The sequence below is a fragment of the Anolis carolinensis genome, chromosome 4, assembly GCF_035594765.1.
Source record: "Anolis carolinensis isolate JA03-04 chromosome 4, rAnoCar3.1.pri, whole genome shotgun sequence".
In the NCBI taxonomy this organism is placed as follows: domain Eukaryota; kingdom Metazoa; phylum Chordata; class Lepidosauria; order Squamata; family Dactyloidae; genus Anolis; species Anolis carolinensis.
In genome coordinates, this window is record NC_085844.1 from 30,558,951 (window position 1) to 30,582,238 (window position 23,288).

Genomic DNA, 23,288 nt, shown 5'->3' on the forward strand with positions numbered 1-23,288 from the left:
CTGTAGTCCAACTTGCTTTTAAAATGCTATCTTTTATGGCTATCTTTTATGAAATGTTTGTCATTAAAACTGACTAGTCTTTAAGTTGCTACAAGATTCATGATATGACAAAGAGAAGTTGGGGATCTTATTATATGAAGTTGTAGTTTGGCAAGACATTAACTCTCTTTGGCGAAGGTTGAAGACCAGAGACTTTTTTTTCTATCTAATCTATGGGTGGCAGTAGTTCATTAACTGTACGCCGGAGGGAATATGACTCATAGGCTCGCTATTGGACTCGATTGTATTTGCTGACCTCCATTGTCTGGAAGATACTCTGCTGAAGTGAGTGTTGGGGGAAAACATTACAATGGAGATGGGAAAGCGGTGATTCTTGAGATGTTGTCAAGATACATGTCCAAGTGAACTTGATTAGGATTGGAGTTCAACAGCATCCAAGAAGCCTGACACCTCCTGGCTCACATTTGAATATTATATATTTTTGCTGCTGTGTGCCTGCATTTATTTTTGACATGAAGATTTTGCCATTGCCTTTGTCTGAGGCCCCTTTTACAGTGTCATATAATCCAGTTTATCAAAATAGATAATCCATATTATCTGCTTTGAACCGGATTATGACAATCTACACTGCCAAAGAAGCCAGTTGAAAGCAGATAATCTGGATTTAATATGGCAATGTAGAAGGGGCCTGTGTGTAACATGCCCAAAGTCACCCAGTGGGTCTCCATTGCCAAGTGGGGATTTGAACCCTGGTCCCCAATATATTTGTATGTGTGTGTAAATATATAAATATATGAGCATGCACATTTCTGGAGCGCCCAAAATTTAGAACAAACATGTTGGAAGCACAGTGTGGTTGCTTTTAAATCGTCTGTGTAACATTTGTATGCGTACATTTAAACTATGCATGCAAAGAATGATAGCTGTCCACTAACCTTTCAATTCAAAATTATGCTTGCTTCAGTAAAGAAAAAGCATACACACACCACAAAAGGATGTCTTAAAGGGTCTCAATATTCTTGGCTTTGTTGCTAGTAAAGACTGCAACCTGGTTATCTGGTGCTATGACCCTTGATGACTGGAGAAAAATGTAACAGTGCCCAAAACTGGAATTGTTATCAGATATTGGAGTGTTCATCTCCAATCCGGTGAATCATTTTTTCGGTCTTCCCCACTACTTTGGGGGGGGGGGGGTCTCCAGTTGAAATTTAATACCACATTATTTGACAGGATCCATTTAAGTCTCCAAACTAATTGATTATTAAAGCCCCTGATATCTAGCTCTTTATCACATTTAAACACTTTTAAACAGCAACAATTTAAACAGACTGAAAGCACAATTTAACATCTTAAAATAACTTGGGTGTTTTAGAGGAAGGCATCCCGCTGCTGGGATGTCACAGCTGAGAAGACTTTCACACTCCCAATAGTGAAGGTCGGAAGATCTTAATACATAAACACAAAGCTGATTGTATAACCCCTCTTCCATCTGACCTATCTGACTTTTTACAATAACTTGCCTGATGTAGAGATCTTAGGACCGCCAAAGCTTGTCCACCTTTGTACATATCAATGGTATTATCAGTATAGATTTTGGAATGTATGTAACTAGAAGTAGTTTGCCACATTTCTTCACAAAGGTGCTTCTTCACTTAATTATCAGTACGGCACAACCAATTCTTAAGCCCCAACTACACTTAATGCAGAAAGTGTTTTTGCTGTGCAGTTGATGACCCAGGAAATCCTGAAACTGGTTTGAGACCCGGGTGGTGATTAATGAAAACCACAGAGCAATTATGCATATTAAGGGATTTCTTTGAAGTATTTTTGTGGGAATATGTTGCTAGGCTGCTGCAGTTTGAAACTAGCTTCGAACTGCCTTAAATGGTCAGTGTAGATGGGGTTTTAGTCTCCAAGAAAACCAAACCCCATCTAGTAAGCATCCATAATATTTCAAGGCTAGATTCTACTTGCCAATAAATAATGTGGGCAAGATGGTTGGAACAGGTAGTTTATTATACTACCAAGATTTACTTTTATAAGAGGAGAGAAAGGGCATTTAACCTTATTAAAAGAAAAGACAAGACTTTACCTGGTCAACTGTACATTGAAAAAATACTTGCAAAGAGTGCAAAGGGTTGCATTTGCTTCTTTAATAAAAGTTTACAAGGCACATTTTTCCAACTGGATGAACATTGCAGCAACAAGTTGGACTCTTTTCCTTATTTAAGAACTACAATCATTTCTTCTTTCATTAGAACCACAGCAGGTATGCATGACAAACAGCTACTTTGGGCAAAGTTTCCAAATCTCATTGCCTCCAAAGACTGCATTGTATACAAAATATAAATACAAATAAAAACTACGTAACTCCATAACCAGCATGAGATCTGTAAGTCCAACTCTCAATGATTTGTGAAAAGTGTTGACCCTTTACCTCCCCCACAGGGTGGGAAAAATAATTTGAACTATTTCTCCCAGAACTCCCCACCACAGCCCATGGGGACTGAGGGGTGCAGGGAGCTATAATCCAAAACTGTGATTTTTAAAATATATTTTGATCTTACCTACCTACTTCAAATTTGATTTTCAGTTTTGTTTTGATTAAACAATTGACAGTTTTCTTGCACTTAAAATACAAAAACTTTCAGGCTTTTCTATAAGTGTAATCACTACAAGCTACATCACTACTTAGATCAGGGTGATATCTGTGAACTATAGCTCAAATTAAGATATTGACAAGAGGTCAAGTTTATCTTCAATGTGGAATATTTCACTACACTTGTTAACACATGGACATTTATGGCTCTCTTTACATCATCTGAATGAATCATTTGGATGCAGAAAACAATAGCTCTCTTTGGACATGATTATGCTAGTAAGAGGGGTGCCAGTGTTTGAGGGTTCACCCCATGCTTAATACTCAGCATTGAATTAATACTTAAAGCAGTGATGTCCAACCTTTGGTCCTCCAGGTGTTTTGGACTTCAGCAACCAGAACTTCTGACCACTGGACAAGATGGCCAGGCTTGTGGAAAGTGGAGTCCCAGATGCCTGGAGGGCCACAGGTTGGACACCACTGACCTAAAGGGAGCCCATTTCAACAGTTGAACTCTGACCATAATTTGAGTGGAACTACTAGGGTAGAAGAGGTAATGGGAATTCAGTCAGCTAAGTAGTGGGGAAAAAATGAATATATGAACATTAGAAGCCACATAGCAATAAATGCTTGCCAATATCCATTCTATTGGTTCAGCATACCAGACAGTGGCCTGTCTGACATGAGCTTCATCCCATCACTGCAGGATGGGTCCATACAGACATCACTATTTGGACAAAGCACTACCAGTAACAAATTTAGAAGTAGTATAGCCCTATTCTTAAAAGAAGAAAAAGACAAGCCAGCACCATTTCTAGCAACACAAAATAGTACACCAAACTAACTTATCTTGCCACAGTGCATTTGTTGACCTTTGCAGCTACAGAAATATTCCCATCAGAGACATATATTCATTTGTAGAGAGCACGGATATCTGTAGGATTAAAACAAGGCCTCACACTTCCAAAAAGCTGCCTAAAAACACATTAATTATAAAAGTTGGTTTTACATTGAGTCATTCAACAGTACTTTGTGTATATATCTTTTTCATACCCAAATCACGATCCCATTGTGATTAAAATTCTAGAAACTTTCCTATGGGAGACACGGCAGAATTTTAACTTCAACGAAAGAAAATCAGTCATATTGAGTGTCACGGAAGTGTTGCTTCTCCAGATTACAATTCTCAGAATATCCCAGCATGACTCATGAGGACTGGGGGGATTCTGCAAAAGTTATAATCTGGAAAGGTAATTACTTCACATTTTGCTCATACAGAATGGATGTTAGCCATGATTAATTTACATCCCATTGGTGCCAATGGGTTCAGTCTAAGCATGACCACCTCTACATTTAGCCTCTAATCAGACCTTTGTAATACTTGGTTCGTTTTTCAGAATTTTGCAGCCAGGTATTTTGATTCACATATAGCAGAAATAAAAATTAACACATAAATAAACACCCTCAACATCAAGAGTATGGTACAAACACTTGCTTAGTGTGTTTTCTCACTCTACATGGTAATTCACATGCATCTGAAACACAAATATTAAAGTCAACAGGTGAATGTCAATTGTAATTTTAGATAAAAACCCCTCCCAGCAGGCACTCAGGGAATGTTTTCACAGATACACCTAAATAAAACAAGACCATGGATCAAAATGCAGAGAAATGAACAATAAATCAAACAGATTACCAAAAAACAATAACTGAAGGTGTAAATAACAACCATAAAAAGTAACATACAAATATATTTCAGAAAAAATGACCCTCTCATAAAGACATTACAAACTGTTGCCTGTCAGCTTGGTCTTCAATCTGTGACTTCTTAGTTACAGCACATCTAAATGCAAACTGTGGAGAATGGCCACATTTGGAAAAAGGTCAGTAGCTGCTGTACAACTGCCAGGAATCCTGGCTTAATAAATTATGCTCATGAGCAGTATGCTTGTAACTTATTTGTCCCTTTTTACATGCAAATAAACAAGGCAGGAAACAAAAAGTTCTACATTAATGTAGAGATACAGTTAAATAGGTCCAAAGAAGCCACAGTTCATATAAGGCAGTGGATCTCAACCTGTGGGTCCCCAGATGTTTTGGTCCACAACTCCCAGAAATCCCAGCCATTTACCAGCTGTTAGGATTCCTGGGAGTTGAAGGCCAAAACATCTGGGGACCTTCAGGCTGAAAACCACTGACATAAGGTAACACCGAAACCTTCTTGGTTTAACAGTAATTGGCTCATAATGGCTAGATTTTTTAAAACTAAATCCTTAGACAGAAGTCTGGGTTAAGATGTAATTGAAACCTATTCCTTTTCAGTTTTTAAAAAATGAATATGTAAAAGGGAGAGTGAAGGGAAAAGTATGCTTTCACTAAATCATGACCTGTTTGAGTCACAATTTAGTATGTCACAACCAACAGCTATGTTAACTGGGAGATTATGGAAGTCATGGACATTTCCCAAGGTCTGCCTATGAAAAACTATGAGATTCTTCTTTATGTTAAAGCAGGCACAGAGTCCGGTGAAATAGCTGAGCTCTGCAAAATCATTACGCAGAGCATCCTTGAATTTAAGATTCTGAGCTTTTCTTGTCTATGGATCAAAATATTTATTCCAGCTAGGAGACCTCTATAAAGACATGAAAGTGTCTGCTTAGCACATTTAAAAAAAATCACCTATATGCATTTTGATAGTTGTTTGGAATATTGATTTCTCAAAACATAAACCAAAGACGCATACTCTATTATTTGTGCTGACTTTTTAGAGCATGATCAATGTCATTATTGATCGATTGGCCAAATATAGAATATAACTGTGTGCCGTTAAAATTAATAATAGCTCTGGCAGGGTCTTGAATCCAAAGACAGAACAGAGCCAGCATTCTTGGTTATGAAGAATTAGCCTCAGGAAAAGGACAAACCGAGATTGAAGTTTACTTTTTAGGACTATAATTCGCAGGAACTCTCAGATAGCATGATCAACTTGACTGGATCTCCCAGAATCCCCTGATCTAAAATATTATTTTCCCAAGTTAAAACATCCTTAAACCCGGTTCCTTTTCAATAGCTTCCCAATCCCAAGAAATCTCCATCACCTTTTCAATTTCTATTTAGTCCACAAACATGGAAGGAGAAGAAATGACAGCCTATACCCTCCTACCAGAATAAATGTGCATAGCTTGGGGGTTAATTACCAACAAATTCACACATTATCTTTCTTCTATTTACTACAGTAAATTAATCTGGCTAAAGCTAATAATTGCTATAAAACTGACATTGGGGGTGGGGAATCAATGAACATTTCAAAACAAAATTGGTTAAAACCACAAATGCTGTGAAGAGGTTTTTGGAAAATTGGAAGACACTCATAGCTTCATTGTCATCTTCCTGGAGTGTATCTTGTATCTCTTGCTGTGCTGCCGTTGGTCTGTAGTTTTCCAGTTGGATATGCTAAGGGCTATTTTGCATGTATTCAATAATATGTATCAGCTTCCGGGCAATATATATATTTATGAAATAAAAAAAGAAAAGTTTGTAAATAGCCTCACTGCTTTTCTGAATGCTGCAAATTATCGCAGTCTTTAAAGATGATGTCATCTGCACGCCTTCTCAGGACTGAAAAGATATTACAGTGTTAATTTTGTATACGTAATAGGACCTGTTCCAGTACACTCGAGTGAAGTAGTTCACATAGGGAGAATAGTTCATTTTGATTTCCTGGCAAAAACGTCCGTATTTTGAGTATCCATAGCCATCACTTTCTTCATAATACACCTGGAAGAAATAGGAAAAATAACACTTTTAATTTGGGAGCAAGATGATAACCCAACTTCCAACTCTCAGAATTTGTGATTCGTTTACTTACATGGCCATTGGCAATGTCCAATAGGTCTTTAACTCGGCATCCTCTCACAGGCCCCACCTCATTGCAAATGGAGTCCTCTATAACCAGATAGGTGGCTTGGTAGGACGTGAGTATCTTATAGATATCATCAGCGGATCTTTTGGAATAGATTTGAAAAATCTGCCAGATGTAAAGATACACAATCCAAAGGTAAAACAACACCATTAATACACTACTATCAATTGCAGAATATTACTGTGGGGTTAATGTGACGATTTTAAATAAGACTTTGCATATACTTGACTCCTAGAGTGATATAAATCTAGACGAGGATCACAATAGCCCTCTAGATATTACTAAACTACAACTCACAGCATTCCTTATCATGGCTATATTGGTTAGGACCAACAAGAAATGCAGTTCAACAATACCTGGAGAGCCACACAATTACCAAACCGGTCCCAAAGCCAATCATTAGCCGCAATTAACCAAATCAATGGAAACTTCACAGAAATGTTGATTTACTAAATTCTGATTCATCCCATACTCTGATTAGGATCAACAAGTGGAGCTAAACATATGCATATTGTATTTTTTGAGCAAACAGTAGAAAAGAAAATGTGAACTTCAGAAACATTATTTATAGGAGAACTACCATATTACAGTTACGGTATATGTAAAAGATCCTCATGTTTAAAGATACATAGTAGAAAGATCACGGTCAAAAAGACCTGAGTCACAGTATTTCTGATTCTTATTTACAGCATTATTGGCTAGGGCTTCTGGGAGATGAAGTTCAAAGTACCCTGAGAGAGTCAAAGGTTCCCTATCTCTGTTTTAAAAGAAATACAAAAAATGCTGCTCCATGTCACAGCACACTTGGAAGAACCATTGATAGATGGTTCTTTTGGATCACATGATAGATTATTGCTTTTGGATCACGTGATGCTGATGGTTTTAACTGTGTTTTATTGTAAATCAATGTGTATTTTAAATGACTTTTCTGTAATTCTTTGTAATTCTTTTAAACGGCATTGAATTATTGCCATGTTGTAAGCCGCCCTGAGTCCCCTCCGGAGTGAGAAGGGCGGGGCAAAAGTATAGTAAATAAATAAATAAATGTTGTCTTAAATGACATTTCTGCTAGTTTTAATGGAATATAGACAAGGCTGGCATTTTTTAGACTACCTGAAAGTATTATATGTATGTCTGAATCCTGTGCTAAAGTATCTGGACATACTTTAGCTTCAATTCCCTATTTAACAGCACTAACTCTCCAAAAAGAAATACAGTAGAGTCTCACTTATCCAAGCTAAATGGGCCGGCAGAAGCTTGGATAAGCAAATATCTTGGATAATAAGGAGGGATTAAGGAAAAGCCTATTAAACATCAAATTAGGTTATGATTTTTCAAATTAAGCACCAAAACATCATGTTATACAACAAATTTGAAAGAAAAAGTAGTTCAATACGCAGTAAGGTTATTTTGTAATTACTGTATTTACGAATTTAGCACCAAAATATCATGATATATTGAAAACATTGACTACAAAAATGGCTTGGATAATCCAGAAGCTTGGATAAGTGAGGCTCGGATAAGTGAGACTCTACTGTATATACAAAATAAATACAAAAGAGTACTCCAAGTTTTAGAAACACAATGAGATTGAGAAGCTTACATGTTCATTCCTCTTTTGCAGATCCTCGTCATTATACAGGGGCAGATTTGTCACCATCCAGCCAGTACATAGTTTGATCGCACCCATTAATTGGGGACTGCCAGCAAACACAGCAGCAATAGGAGCTTGCCTCCTACAAAAACAAAATGAAACAAGAGGCCAAATAACAATATCCTCTTTCTCACTCTTAGGGATTACCAGCTGCCAGAATCCTACAACCATTAAAAACACTGCCATGCTGATTTGATGGTTGCAATCCAAAACAGTAACTTAGTCAGGCTTTAAGAAACCGGACACACAAAAAGGCCATCATCCCCTATCACATCAATAGACATGATCTTTCTTTGTATCTGTTGCACCCTAGCATTGAGACACGCTTTCACCCAGCACCACATCAGAGTCCAGTGATCCAGTAATAAAATGTTTATTGAAGAAAGTATATAAAAAGGGGGAAAGGGACAAATCCAAAAGAGACAGTCAGGACATAAAAAGCAATACAGAAAATAAGACAGACTTCAGTAGCAATAATCCAATAATGCCAGGGTAAATCCCAGAACCAAGGGATTCAAAAACACAGAATTAATCCAAGGTATTTTCATAAACATGAACACAGGAATCTCTCCCTGGTAAACTCTCCAAAGGTACATAAGCATAGACAGGAACATAAATCAAGAATCTTGACAATATAGGAACCAGAAACTTGGAAACAAGGACAGAAGCAATATTGTCTCCTCTAAGATGCTTGAAATCAAACCACTTAATTTAAGCCCGTCCAGGCTCCCATGAGATCATGCCTAACGCACCTGGACTCCAAGGTCTTATCTTGGATCTGCTGGGAAGAGCTAGTTTGCCTGCTTTTTACAACCTGCATTCTTAAGTCTAATTTACACTCCCTTAAACCCTCCTCGTCTTCCCAAGGCCATTTCTCAAGGGAACTGGTACTTTCAGTTTCCCCGGTTGCCTGGGAACGATCAGAAAAATTATCTGACGATTACCAGACTACAACAGTATCTCATCATGGTGTGAACATAGAGAAAGCATTCAGGCTATGGAATTTCTTCAATGAAATCTCAAAGCTTATGGTAGAGGAGTTGGGCCAATGTTCCTTCCCCTAAACATCCTTCTTATCCTTATGAACTAAGTGTGGGCGTCTGCATGTATTACTTACCAGGTCTGATCAACACATGAGGAGGTGAACACCCAAACCCATCCCTCTTGGAAGTTTTGAAACACAAGTTTTTAAACTGAGGGCTATCTCTCAAGAAATGTTTTAGCAGTGGATATTATTTTAATAGCAATAATCTGGACTAGATGGCCTTTGGAACATCTATCCCCTTTCCCCTCTTGATGGGCGATTCAAACTGAGTATAGAATCATAGAATCATAGTAATGTCTACTTTATCACATTTAATTTTAAAAAGAAACTATTCAGCAACAAAGGGGAGTCATAAAGAATGTAAAGAATTAGATTACTTACTTGATCCAGGTCATGAGTCCTACAGTGTCAGGATCATAAAATTCTTGCAGTTCTGTAAGTTCCCCCATTATCCTAGGAAAAAACTAAAAGGAAGCACCAAGGCTATGAACTGTGGGAAGACAAATTACAGAACTTTAAATAACACAGGAAAGGACACTAAAGATACTCTTTCTAGCTTCACCTCAAACTATACCATAAATTGCTCTTTTTGCTGTACCATCAGACTAACTTGTCATGTAACAGTCTGATTCTTATAGCAGAACCAGGCTAATTGAATGAAGAGACTAGATATGTGTTTAGGTACACAGTGCCTTCTAGTGGCCAAATAGTTTTATTGCTATTACAGTAGAGTCCCACTTATCCAACATTTGCTTATCCAACGTTCTGGATTATCCAACGCATTTTTATAGTCAATGTTTTCAATACATTTTAGGTCTCGTGGCCCACCCATGGGCCATGACTCACAAGTTGGGAACCACTAGCATAGATGAAACTATCTGTCCCTTCTGGCAGTGGCTGATCATTTGCGTAAATGTCAAACATTGATGGAGCAAGCATGCTCCCCTGAGGCAGGCCGTTCTTCTGTTTTCACCATCTGCTTCTCTGACCCTGGAATTCAACAAATGGTAAACTGCTACTAAAATGTCCTACCTGCTCTTATAATAAGAATCCCTTTCCAATACTCTAGTTGAGCAATAACACAATTGCTAATAATTTTAGATTCTTACCTCTTTCCACAAGCTGAAGCCAATGATTGTTGGGACTGCCATACTCAGGACGAGAGCCTGGAATATACACAATAAACAGAAGAATATGAGTTCCACTTTGGTCCTTGCAGCTATACACTTGGATACCTTCATATCATTAAAGCACAGAGTTGGAAAAACTAAGAAAAGTTACTTTCAGAGTTACTGTTCCTAAAATCACTCCAGGTGGCATGATTATATGTTGAATTGGTTAACACTTTGGTTAACTTAGTTCTTCAATGGTTCTACTCTGTTTGGGATGAAGAATAGGATTCAGCACTTGGTCTGATCTATTCTCCATTTCCTGTTTGTCTGTCTGTTTGATTAGTGGGTGCATCATTGATTGGCTACAAAAGGAGCTGGGAAGGAAACTCACCAGCAAGACGGGGTGTACAATCTTTAGTCGGAGCCACTTGAAAAGGGTCGTCCAGAGCTCTGGAGAACAGACTCCAAATGCTGCAATCATGCAAACGTAGGGAGTCCATACGTATTTCATTCTAGAAAACCACCCAACAAATTCAAATCAGACATTGTAGATGCTTATATAGAGAGGATTTCAAAAGCAACCCAATCCTACAGCTACCTCTCAGTTTGAATTTTGAATTCTGTAAGTACCTAGAACCCAAAATAAATCTAACAACAAAGGGAAGGAAAACCACCAATTTCTTCTGCCCTCCAGCAGAGTATTTCCTGTCTCAAATTTATGAGGCAACACAGGAACTATGATACATTCCTCAAACTTGAGGCCCATTCCAACTTTCTAACCACTAGTTTCTGTATAAAATCATTGATAGCACTATAAGTAACACAGTATGAATCAGTCAGCAGCATTTCTTTTGAAAATTACTGCTACATAGCAATATCTAGTGACCAGATTTAATGCTGAGTGTAGACTGTGGGCAAAGGGCATTTATCTGGAAATCCTGTCCCAAAAGGACAGCAATATGCTTCCAGAAAGAACAGAAACTTTTACATCATATTCTATTAGCAGCTTTTAGCAACTACAGAGCAATACCCCACCACTCCCAGGGAAAATAATCCTGTATGTTCATCTTAAAAACTCACCCTTCCATTGTCACTGCAAGCAACCCCAGCGAAATGCTGTGCAGGACGTGGTACACTACTTCTGGCCTTTCTCCGATCCTGCCAACTTTGAGCGTAGTTGTTTCGCTGACAGGTTGGCCACTGTGACATTCAAAAGAAAAAGCATGCAGGAGTTACTTATCCAGTTCACAGAATCTGCCGGACAGAGATACAAGTGCTAGAATAGATTTCATCCATCTATCCCTTGTCCCCCTACACAAGAAGTTTAACTTCTTTGGCCTCACACACCTTCCCAGGCCAGTAAGGCACTCAAAGGCCATGCTGACTGAGAGATTCTGAGAGCTGTGGTCCAAAAAACAAACAAAAATTCTGACAAATTAAACAGAATGCCACAAGGGAAAGGAACTGTGCCTTTTATGATGCTCTCCTTAAATCTAAATGAGAGCTAAGGAACATGCAGCCCTTCAGATGCTGATGGGAACTACTGCCTAGAGCCGTGATGGTGAACCTATGACAAGCATGTCAGCACTGACACGGGCAGACATTTTTATATGTGACATTCTATATGCGGCTGCATATAGAGAAGTATGGGGCTGAATACCGAGAAAGATATTACATCCTCAGCTCCTGCACGGCCAGGTGCAGTAGCAGAGGATAAAACATTTGCTGTAGTGTTGACACTCTGTGTCTGAGGTCTGTAGGCCAAAACCATAGAACTCCGGCACAGAGCGTCTAGTTCTGGGACTTCTGGTTATTTATTTACAGTATTTATATTCTGCCCTTCTCTCTCACCCCAAAGGGGACTCAGGGCGGATCACAATACACATGTATATGGCAAACATTCAACATATATAGACAAACACAGAGGCAATTTAACATTTTCCAGCTTCCGGCTTCACAAGGGTATGTTCAATTCCAGCCACAGGGGGAACTGCCGCTTCACCGTCCACTTGTGACACTGAGTCCTTGATGGAGTACTTCCTTATTCCTTTCCACATGCTGCTGGAAGTTTTTATGGTATCATAGATTAGTCAAATTAGCCTCTCCGCATAAAGCGGTACCTAAATTTTTCTACTCAGCAGATGCAACTGTCTTTTGAGCTGCATAGGTCAACAGCAAGCTAGACTATTAATGGTCGGGAGCTCAATCCGACCCAGGCTTCGGACTCATGGCCTCTTGGTCAGTAGTGATTTATTGCAGATGGCTACTTACCAGCTGCGCCATAGCCTGGCCCTGTTAGACCTTCAGGGGATCTTTGACCTCACTTCCGGCCAGTAGAGCAGGGGAATGGTGCGGGGGACGCATCTCTGGGGGCCTTGTGATCGCCATTACCAGCAACCACATAACCGCAGCAACCATAATCCAATCTACTTTTCTGAGGTGTCGTGGAATTCTAATTGACCATAATTACTAAGATAAGTGAGGGGGAAGCTGGGAGAGGGGAAGGCCTGTGCTATGGGTGCAATTTTCTGCCATTAGAAATCGTGAAATGACACATCACCTGAGTTATGTTTGGTTTTCTAGAGAATTTTGACACACCAAGCTCAAAAGGTTGCCCATCACTGGCCTAGAGCATTCCCCGTCTCTGATCTAAAGCAACATTTTCCCCAGAATGCTACTGTATAGCAGAAAAGCAACTGAAGATTAAATGAGGCAGAGAAAATACATCATATTTATCACATTTAGGAATTTTGGGGCAAGCAACAGAACCACACAGAAACAGAAGAATCATATAGTCCTACAGCAAATCTTAAAACTCAAGAATTATGCTCTTTTTAGTGTAATACAGTTGCTAATATGAACTGAACATTAATGTTACAACAAAAAAGGAAGTTATGTTTCCAATTTTGTTTTGTAAAACTGATTAGTTAATGTTACAGTTTCAAGAGATCATCACTGTGACAAGCATTTAGTTACTAACATCACTGCAACTGTTAAAAGTAATGTAAACTTTCCTACTACGTAAAATAAGAAAAAATTCCTTTAAAAAATCTCAGTCCTTAAATATTGTACAAAGCACACCTTTTTGCTATGAATTTTTGTCATTCCTTCAACACCAAGCACAAGGCAGAGCAACATTCCTCCTCCCTTATTTAATAAGGCCACCCCCTGGAACTGTCGCGTTAAACTTTTTAATGTTAATGAAATTTTTTGTCAATAAGTTGTAATGGATAATGTAACTTGAGTTTATATTGGTTTTGAGAAACAATAATTAATTTCAAGAAATTAGTTATTTATAATTTCTTATTTTATTACTCTATAAAATACAAATGAATACATGCTATAACATAATTTGCACCAAATGCGGGCAATGGTCCCCTCAAAAGTTCATTGACAGCTGCCATATCAACTAAGGGGAAAAAAACAACCTCAAAAGGCTATTAAACTAGACTGGGGTCCACAAACTAAGACTCGCAAGCCAAATGTGGCTCCCCAAGATCATTTCCCCAGCCCCCTCCCTAAACTTTAGGCACACAACAATAGCAATGCTAATTAATTTGACTATCTCATCAACCGAAAGCAGGTCCACACTTTAATTGAAATAGTGTTCTTTCATTGTTTTGTTTTTTTGCACAGCAAATAAGATATGTTCAGTGTACATAGGAACTCATTCATGTTTTTTCCCCCCAAACTATAGAACTGATATGGGATACAGCCACTGAGTTTGTGGCTTGTTTTTCAACCCCAACTCTTAATATTCTTCACCATTGTCTCATGTTGGGCAAGGCTTATGGGGGTTGTAGACCAAAAATCATCTGGATGAACATTCCCTACCCAGATCAGTGGGATAATAATGTCTCAGAACTTACCCCATTCTCTTAAAGATGGCCTGACCAACGGAGACCAGGCAAATAATTAATACTAAAATGTAGAAAGGCAGAAGGGAAGACTGAGTGAGCCGCAGGAAAAGGTCTTGGGATGGTGTCTGAAAAGACTCTTGGCACAGGAACCAATTTACTGTGAAATTCCTATGAACACCCAAAAGAAAGCAAACAGAGCAGCCATGAACTCAGATGGTCAAAATAACCCTCTGCCCATACACACACACACACACACACACACACACGGCCTTTCACACTACACAATTACAGTGCAATTATGCTATGTTAACTATCATGGTAGAATCCTATAGAATCCTTGGAATTATGCTTTGGGAAGAAGTATTTAGAATTATCAACCAGAGAGGATATTTCTCAATGCTTATCCAAGGGAAGGGCATCTCAATGCCACCATCATCTCAGGCATATCTGTGAAAATATGTGAGAACACCTTCTCAGTGGTGGTTCCTAGGCTGCATGGTCTGATTAACTCCCTCCTTACTTTTTCTGCCAGCAGGGTTTTTTTTTTCATTTAAGCAAGCCTTCGACCTTCTCTGAAGGTTTCTAAGCAGAGGCTAGATGGCCATCTGTTGAGAATCCTTTGATTGTGTACTCCTGCATTCCATTTCCTTTCAGGCTCTCCCTGCTTTGCCCAATTCCTCCCTTTCCTCACTTTTAACTCCTCAGTACATTGTCCTTATGCATCTCTTTGAGCAAGAATGAGGACTCTGTAATGTATCTCCACATGTATCTACAACTCTCACCATCTGCCAGCTTGGTTTGGATAGATGGGAATTTGAGCCTAGCCACATCTGAAGATCTAACAAGTTCCCCAACACTGACATTGTTCTTCCTCCGTCTTTAATCAAATTCCATCTCTCCCCAGTCCTGTTTTATAAGCCTTCTGTTTTTAAAACACTCTGTAACATTTTAACAAATTGTCACCAGAAAATGTAGGTTGAGCAAACAATACAATACCAAATTGTATCAAGTAATACAATTTAAGCAAATTTACACAACATATTATGTGCTTGGAACTTGTCATAACTTTATTTTTGCTCCTGCTGGTTCATGAAGAGGGTTCAAGACCTTTGCAATGCACTCAAGTATCACCTTCATGAGTCAGCAAGTCTTCTGGCTTCTAAAAGTTCTCACAAACTTTTACATAAGTATATTGGCACAAATAAAACAACTAGAAAGGGTGTCCCCCCCCCCAAATGTCATTTTCTTAAGAAACAGCTTTGTAGCATTTAATCCATTCTACAGCTTTTCCATGTTTTTGCAGAATCAAAGCCCATAGACTCCTACTCATAAGCAACTTTACACTATGAGCCACCACTTACTAAGACACAGCTCAAGCCACGATAAAATGCTCCCACTCATACAAATAGTATGAATTAGGCAGATGTCAACCCATAAGATTCTTCAGTGATACAACAAATTGCAATTTGAAAAAAACATTATTTCAGACTTACTTAGTTGTGTTTAAACCAAATTTGACTTCAAGAACTTTCATTAAATGTTCATGTTCCTTATGAGAAATAAAGGTCTGAAAAACAAATGCAAAGGAAATTATCAGGTAACTTGGAGCCCCTGATGGCATAGTGGGTTAAAGACTTGTGACTTGAAGGTTGGGTTGCTGACCTGAAGGCTGCCAGGTTCAAATCCAACCCGGGGAGAGCACGGATGAGCTCCCTCTATCAGCTCCAGCTCCATGCGGGGACATGAGGGAAGCCTCCCCCAAGGATGGTAAAAACATCAAAACATCCGGGCATCCCCTGGGCAACGTCCTTGCAGACGGCCAAGTCTCTCACTCCAGAAGCGACTTGCAGTTTCTCAAGTCGCTCCTGACATGAAAAAAAAATCAGGTAACTTGGGAAGTGGAGTTGTAAAACATCAAATCTGCATAATCTAATGTATGCAGATAATTACAACTCATTTTCAGAGCCTGGAAAAATAACTTTTAGGGACAACATTTTTTCTTAATTTTCTTTCAGTGGCCATGCTAGTTGAAGATTCTGGGAGATGTAGCCCCCAACACTAAATTCTCTAAGTGGTGCACATATTCTGCAAGAGAATAGCTATTATCCAAAAAAGCAACAATTTAGGGATCCCCAATTCAGCACTTGATTGTGCCTGCACTTGATGTCACTGAGGAAGGGAATCATGGGATTTCTGGGCCTGTGAGCCAGCAGAAGGTTTTAAGTCCTGAAACTGAGCCGTTTCTGTCTCTAGTAGTTAATGAAGGCCACACTCCAAGGGGCCCAGATGTTGTTGAGAAGCCTTTCGCTGGGGAAGCAAGGTCAGAGGCTGAGATGAGCTCAGAGGATGAAATTCCAGGTGGACAGACTAATGAGCTAGGTAGTCAGCTAGGTAGTAAAAAACAGTGCTGAACTGCTTTTTATATAATCTTCAATAAATTGTTTTGCTGTTTTAACTTGGACTGGAGTGTGGTGGTGAAGTACAGAGTTGTTTCCTGCCCTGGAGTACAACACCCTGCATAACGGGGATAGGAGACTTACAACCCTTACAATCTTATTGGATCACTAACTTCATGCCCTCTGTCTCAGATTGCTGGGAGCTGCAGAACAGCAACATCTGGGAGGCCTAAGGTTCCTGCTAGCTATCCTTGCACTACTAAATACCTATCAAATCTTCTATTGATTTCAAAGGTATCTTTAATATTTATGAAGAACTTTCTTTTTGGACTACAGGTCCCAGAATCCTTCAGCCAAGGGCTATGTTAATTGAGGGATTCCTGGTACTCACAGGCTGAAAGATAATATTTTCCAGCTTTCATTTTAATATAATTTATTATTTCTTTATCGTGACATATGACAAAGTAATTTTAAATAATCAAACTTTCAACATGTGTCTCTACCTCTTTGTTTTAGTTTTCCCTCCCCTCCTTCCCTCTGAAGCCTCATCCACATCTTTATCTCAGTCCTTGAAATGCTGGAAGCTTGTAATTTTCTAGATTTGTTTCTTCATTGGTTTTATTATCCACTTCATAGGCTATCATTTGTGGCCGAGTATGATTGCCTTCCAGGTGTAGGATCCTGGCAGTGGGTCAGTAGGTGACTGTAGAGACCTATTATGGATCCACATGTTCTTTCACAGTGAAAATGTCGATTTCCAGATAGAAGGCAGTACCGTCAAGGGTTCATTTAGAAATAAGGTGCATTTGTTTGTGTGTAGCAAGTGTATTCCCCCAGACAACTAACTTTGGAAAAACAATTGAACACAGCTGTGTATGATTAATTGTGTTGATTCAAATGAAATTTACCTTTGCTACGAGGTTTAAAGTCACTGTCATTGTGAATACCAAATAAAAGTAAACAACTTTCAGCATTCGTGATAGAAGTGTTCCCTTTTTTGTATTCATCTGCAATGAAAAAAGACAACTATTAATTTTAATGGCATGGATGGGCAACTTCCAGGAGTTGGGTACCTCTAGAACAGGCATAGGTGAACTTCAGCCCTCCAGGTATTTTGGACTTCAAATGCTACAATTCCTAACAGCCTACCGGCTATTAGGAATTGTGGGAGGTGAAGTCCAAAACACCTGGAGGGCTAAAGTTTGCTCATGCCTGCTCTAGAATCTATCAAGAGCTGTCATGATAGTGAAGAAATTCAATTGGCCAGCTCTATGGGGTGAAGAAAGATGCCGGAATCACAAGACATAACAAATGGTTAGGGCAGGAGTGTTCGTTTATGGAAGGGAGCACTGCTAATTTCTCAGTGGTACTACAATTTCCAGTTACTGGCAGTATCATTTTTAGCCAATTAGGAAGGGATAGCAAAGGCTTAAAAATAGATTTTAAGGGATGCACAAGGATAACACATATCATTTCTGTCCTTCCCGAGAAGCAGAAACACAGAAACAAGCAGAGCAAACAAATGATCTACCAGTTTTTACCTGAAGATATTTTGCCAGCAGTGCAGCTACAACAAGGCTGAGCAGTGGAGACACTAATAAAGCTGGGTTTTCAAACTGTAACATGTATCCCAGGAAAAGAGAAAACAGGTAAATTTTATAAACTTCATGTACCTGTTGAGGGGAAAATAATAAAATTAAAACTCTCAGATGTTGAGCAATAGAAGATCAGATCTGTAAGGATATCATAATGTATCCTTTCTCAATAACTTTACTATTTTTTAAAAAAAAATATTATCTGAAGAAATAGACTTATGATACCAATTTATTTCTCTACATATCAAAGCTGCTTTGCTATAGAGTTATACTATACAAATATCTGTGCCCCACCCAAAACCATCCAATGAAGCTTTAAGAAAATGTGCAAAAAAATAAAACAAAACAAAACCTACAAAATTTAACAAATACATTTCACATGTCAAAATACCTTCTCAGTCTGTGTAAGACCTAGGAGATCTAGCAGAAAGAGAGAAATAGCCTGGATGAACAGAAGATAGTGACTGTACTCCCACATCATCATAAAAGTGTATGTTGAAGCACTGACCAGTAGGTAACAAAATCTCTGGTGAAGAAAGGGAGAAACAAAAGCCTTAATTAGGTAATCTTAAAACATCAAAATCTTGAATTACACCAGATTAATTTTTGCTACATAGAACTTGTTGGGCTCGGAGTTTTAACAGGGATAATAATACCAAGAAAGGAAACTTTTATAGCACAATTTTAGTGAAGTCTACTTAGAAATTGTACTTATTCAGTAATGTTTTGGTAAGCATGAAGAGCATTGCAATCCTCTCCTAAGTTTACTCTAAGCAAGTCATGTTGTTATGTTATTATTCCTAGTTTAAAACAAGAACATTAGAAGTGAGAAACACACTGAGCTGACCACCATCACAAACACTGGATTCAAACAATCAGCAATGAATGTAAGCACATCATGGACTTCTAAACATGTTCCTCCCAGATCAAGGAGAGACGATGGGAGGAAAGAAGAAAACCGCAGCCACAGTACAGCTTTCAATTCAAGGCAATGGATGGTTATGCTAGGAAACATACAAAAACTTTTCTTGTTCTGCTAGCACTTGCACAACTGTTAGTAGATATACATCCAAATGAAGCTGCAATAAATGCTTACAAACTTACAGTCTTCACAAGGGGAAACAATACTAGATTTCACTGTGGTGCAATGATTAAGGTGGTGGAGGATTTATAAATGGCACCTTGGATACAATCCAATGTGATTCCCATGTGTTAGTTCTCAGATGGGTCTGAGAATACTTTAATCTGTTTTAACCCATTAGAACTGTAAGGCTGGTTAAGCAACTTGCTTGGAGATAGGAACTACATTAGACAGACACAGGTGCCACTTCACTGTCAAAATCACTATTGCAGGGATATCAGACTAAATCTAATTGCTAGTCTCTGCTAAAGCAGATTCATTGAGTGGGACCTTTATAAATGTGCATTTATGTAAATCAGTATTTAAATACATTCTATTTATTTAATGTGCATGCTGTCTTTCTCCCAGAGTAGAAGCTTCCAAAGATAATCAGTTTTAAAACTTAACAATAATGTTTTTAAATGACTTAAAATCACCACACCAAGTGGCATAAAATTACTTAAAAGGCATTTAAAAAATAAAACACATAACCCAATAAGAGGGTCCCCTGATTAGTCAAAAAAAAGGAGAGCAGGGAGGGGGCTAGTTTAGTAGGACTCCGCTGAGTCAATAGGTCTGTGCTAAGTGGGATGAACCACTGGATTTAGGCCAGCAGTTTGCAAATCAAAGAAATCCAGATGTTGCTGAATTGCAGTTACAGTGCCAGCATTCCTTGGTTAATGCCAAGGAATGCTGGCACTTCAAAATCTACAGAGTTGCACTTTATCTATTACTGGTTTAGACCAAGGACTAGAAGCTACCTTTAATAATAAAAGATTGGGAAAGAATGCTAAGTCTTGAAAAGGAGCTGATATAGGATAGATACCATATAATACGAGAGGACAAGGACATAACGCCCCAAGAAAATGTGATTTAATCACTACGATCTATCATTAAACTCTAATCTTATCCTGGTTTATAAATGGTACTACAATATTAGTTCCTAGTTTCATGTTTACAAACCACAGTATCTTCCTCAAAGCCAGGTAAGGAAGGGGAAAAGAAGGACAACCAAGTTAACTCCCTACCCATAGTTTATTGGACTAACTTGTCACATCTCCACGTACCCTATTTATACCATTACATTTAGACCATTATCACACTGCCTATTACAGTGATTTTTAGTATTTTCATCTTACCTCAGCAGATGAGTTTAAGTTGTTCTTTAAATAACCAGTCAAAGCTGCAACTTGGCAAGCAAAATATGGCATGGCCCAATTTTCTCTTAAAGGGATAGAGTAATCTATTCTTGTTGTGTCAGCCCTAAAAAAGATACAGAAAGACAAAAAAGGAGAATGATGTACTGAGCGGCTTCCAAAACACACATTTTCTGTTATGTGATGTGAACCATTTGATATACTAGGATCAATGTTTTAAATGATAGAAACCTTTCCAGGATGAACATAACTAGCCTTGGTAGCTAATCCTAAATTCCTTGTATGACCAGAAAGATGGTCCATTGGAACCAAGATCCACATCCTTTGGCAACAACATTTCAGTCTCTGTAGTGTCCTTTGCATTGCTAAAGAAATGTCCAACAATGGGCTCTGGGGTGCTTTTCAGCCTACAGAGATCTTTATATCATGCATATGTAACCAACAAAGCAAAATGACAAAAATATATGTGACATGCCTGAGTGCCAGTCTTTTTTCACATAATCTGTGGACTGTTTCACTATCCTAAAAATCCTATAGGAGTGATGATTTGGGGGTCAAATTTACACCACATATTACTATTTTTTAAAGGCTTGCTTTACCTGTTTATAATGAACCAGGCAACTGTCAACATTCCAGCAAGCCAAGTCCCACTCATCAGCCAGCTGGTTACAAACAAGGCAGCCACATAGATCCCCTGCAGTCCAAAGACGATGCCAATGTAAAAATATACTGGTTCTATAACATCCTGAAAATAAAAGATTTGTAAAAAAAATGTAAAGCAAAATTATAAAAGGATTTGTAAAACAGTACTATAATGATGGTATAGAGAGTGTTAATAGCTTAATCACAATTAATACTATTTGAAATTTATCAATGTAAACACGGGTGCCATGAACTTGATTTGAAAAAGGAACAGCAGTGGCAATGTTCTGTCATCCAAATATCCAACTGTCAGAAGAATTTGACAAGAGGGAATACATCCCAGCTATTAAAAAGAAACACAAGCAATTAACTTCACTGCATTTTTGGCAACCTCACTACTACAACCACCACCAAACAGCAGCTCCAAACAGCCCTATATCACATGGCCAATGCTAAGATCATAGTGAAAATGGTAGCCTAAAAAATCTCGAGTTCTCCATCAGTCATTTCTATTTTAGGATTTGCTTCTTTCGGATGCTTCTCTCTCTGTTGCAGCAAAGGGGACCAATTCAAAAATCCTGGATGATTTACATTTGGTTCAGAGTATAAGAAGCATTATCATTGCACAGAATTTTGATTTGCCATGCACTCTTGAAGCCTCTGGGTACAAAATTAATTCTATGAATATAAGCCAATTTTGCATTAGAGAGAGGTTCCTTCCACTTAATACACAGGAATACTTAACGATAAAAGGCAAGAGAACAATACATACTTCACTACCAGATGCTTGATACAAGACGCTGGCAATCAACTCTGGGTACAAAGTCATCTGTCGCACAACATTCATGGTCTTCATTGAGAGAGTGCTGTTATCGTGGGTAAGCTGATAAATGCCTGCGGATAATGGAGAGGAGATGGACAACGTAGTTATTTATACAGTGTCTTATGATCAAGTGCAAGTGCTTTTTCTGAAGCCGTACAATATCTGCACTGTACAATTCAGGGTTTAGAAAGTGCCTTTAGATTTTCAAGGGCAAAAAGTCCTACAAAAAACCTGCTAGATGCCATTTTGTTATATTCATGACAGACGTTGGGATTATTACTATTATTGAGGAAAAGACAACATCTTTCAGAATCTCTCAGCTAACATGGTCACTGGCCAAGCTCACTGGAGAACCTGGGAGCTGGAGTTCAAAAAGGCAACTTTTCCAAGCTATGATTATGTTTGTGAAGTCTATAAAAAGGATTGATTTATTGCAATGTATGTTTTCTGCTGCTCTAGGAACTAGAACACAGAGCAATTGATCCAAATTACAGGAAAAGAGATTCCGCCTAAACATTAGGAAGAACTTCCCAGTGGTAAAAGCTTGTTGACTGTGAAATATGCTTGGAGTGTGGTGGAATCTCCTTCTCTCGAGGTTTTTAAGCAGAGGCTGGATGGCTATCTGTTGGGGGTGCTTGGATTTTATTTCCCTGCATGGCAGAATAGGGTTGGACTGGAAGGCCCTTGTGGGCAGCATACAAGGAGTGTATCACCCCCCCCCCCCCCCCGCTAAGCCAGCTCCACTGGCTGCCAATATGCTACTGAGCCCAATTCAAAGTGCTAGTTTTGACCTATAAAGCCCTAAACGGTCCTGGCCCAATCTACTTGTCTGAATGTATCTCCTCCTATGAGCCAGTAAGATCCCTAAGATCATCTGGTTAGGCCCTGCTCTCGGCCCCACCTGCCTCGCAAGTGAGGCTGGTGGAAATGAGGGACAGGGCCTTCTCAGTGGTGGTTCCCGGCTGTGGAACACCCTCCCCAGAGGTACTGGACAAGCCCCAACCCTACTGGGCTTCAGAAGAGCTCTAAAAACATGGTTATGTGCTCAGGCTTTTAATGAATAAATGACAAAGATGACATGGACCGATTTATGGCTACAGCATGATGTTTGTTGGATGAATGGATCTAACCATATGTTTTAAATTTCTACACTGTATTTAATAGTTTTTAATTGATTCTATGTACTGTTATGATTTTTAACTATGTGTAAGCATTGAATTTTTTGCCATTTGTTGTAAGCTGCCCTGAGTCCCTCCGGGTGAGAAGGGCAGGATATAAATGTTGAAAATAAATAAATAAATGTATGATAACTTTTCTGGGAATTAGGTGAAACAAATAGCACCCCCGCTATTACGTGTTATTC

The 23,288-nt window shown here is 38.8% G+C and overlaps 1 protein-coding gene across 3 annotated transcripts in view; it reads right to left on the minus strand.

Moving 5' to 3' along the window:
- Positions 1–2,138: 2,138 nt before the first annotated feature.
- Positions 2,139–23,288, minus strand: part of dpy19l4 (dpy-19 like 4) — a 30,810-nt gene continuing 9,660 nt past the window's right edge. For all 3 annotated transcript variants that reach the window (XM_062980163.1, XM_008108376.3, XM_008108379.3), the window contains 15 exons: positions 21,875–21,996; positions 21,060–21,205; positions 20,443–20,566; positions 18,575–18,709; positions 18,130–18,261; positions 17,497–17,595; positions 15,686–15,759; positions 14,202–14,360; positions 11,413–11,532; positions 10,724–10,844; positions 10,330–10,386; positions 9,602–9,684; positions 8,125–8,257; positions 6,468–6,626; positions 2,139–6,376 (listed from right to left, as the gene is read on the minus strand). In XM_062980163.1, coding sequence (XP_062836233.1) covers positions 6,212–6,376; positions 6,468–6,626; positions 8,125–8,257; positions 9,602–9,684; positions 10,330–10,386; positions 10,724–10,844; positions 11,413–11,532; positions 14,202–14,360; positions 15,686–15,759; positions 17,497–17,595; positions 18,130–18,261; positions 18,575–18,709; positions 20,443–20,566; positions 21,060–21,205; positions 21,875–21,996 — 1,829 coding nt within the window. In that variant the 3' untranslated portion in view covers positions 2,139–6,211. The remainder of the gene's footprint in view (positions 6,377–6,467; positions 6,627–8,124; positions 8,258–9,601; positions 9,685–10,329; positions 10,387–10,723; positions 10,845–11,412; positions 11,533–14,201; positions 14,361–15,685; positions 15,760–17,496; positions 17,596–18,129; positions 18,262–18,574; positions 18,710–20,442; positions 20,567–21,059; positions 21,206–21,874; positions 21,997–23,288) is intronic.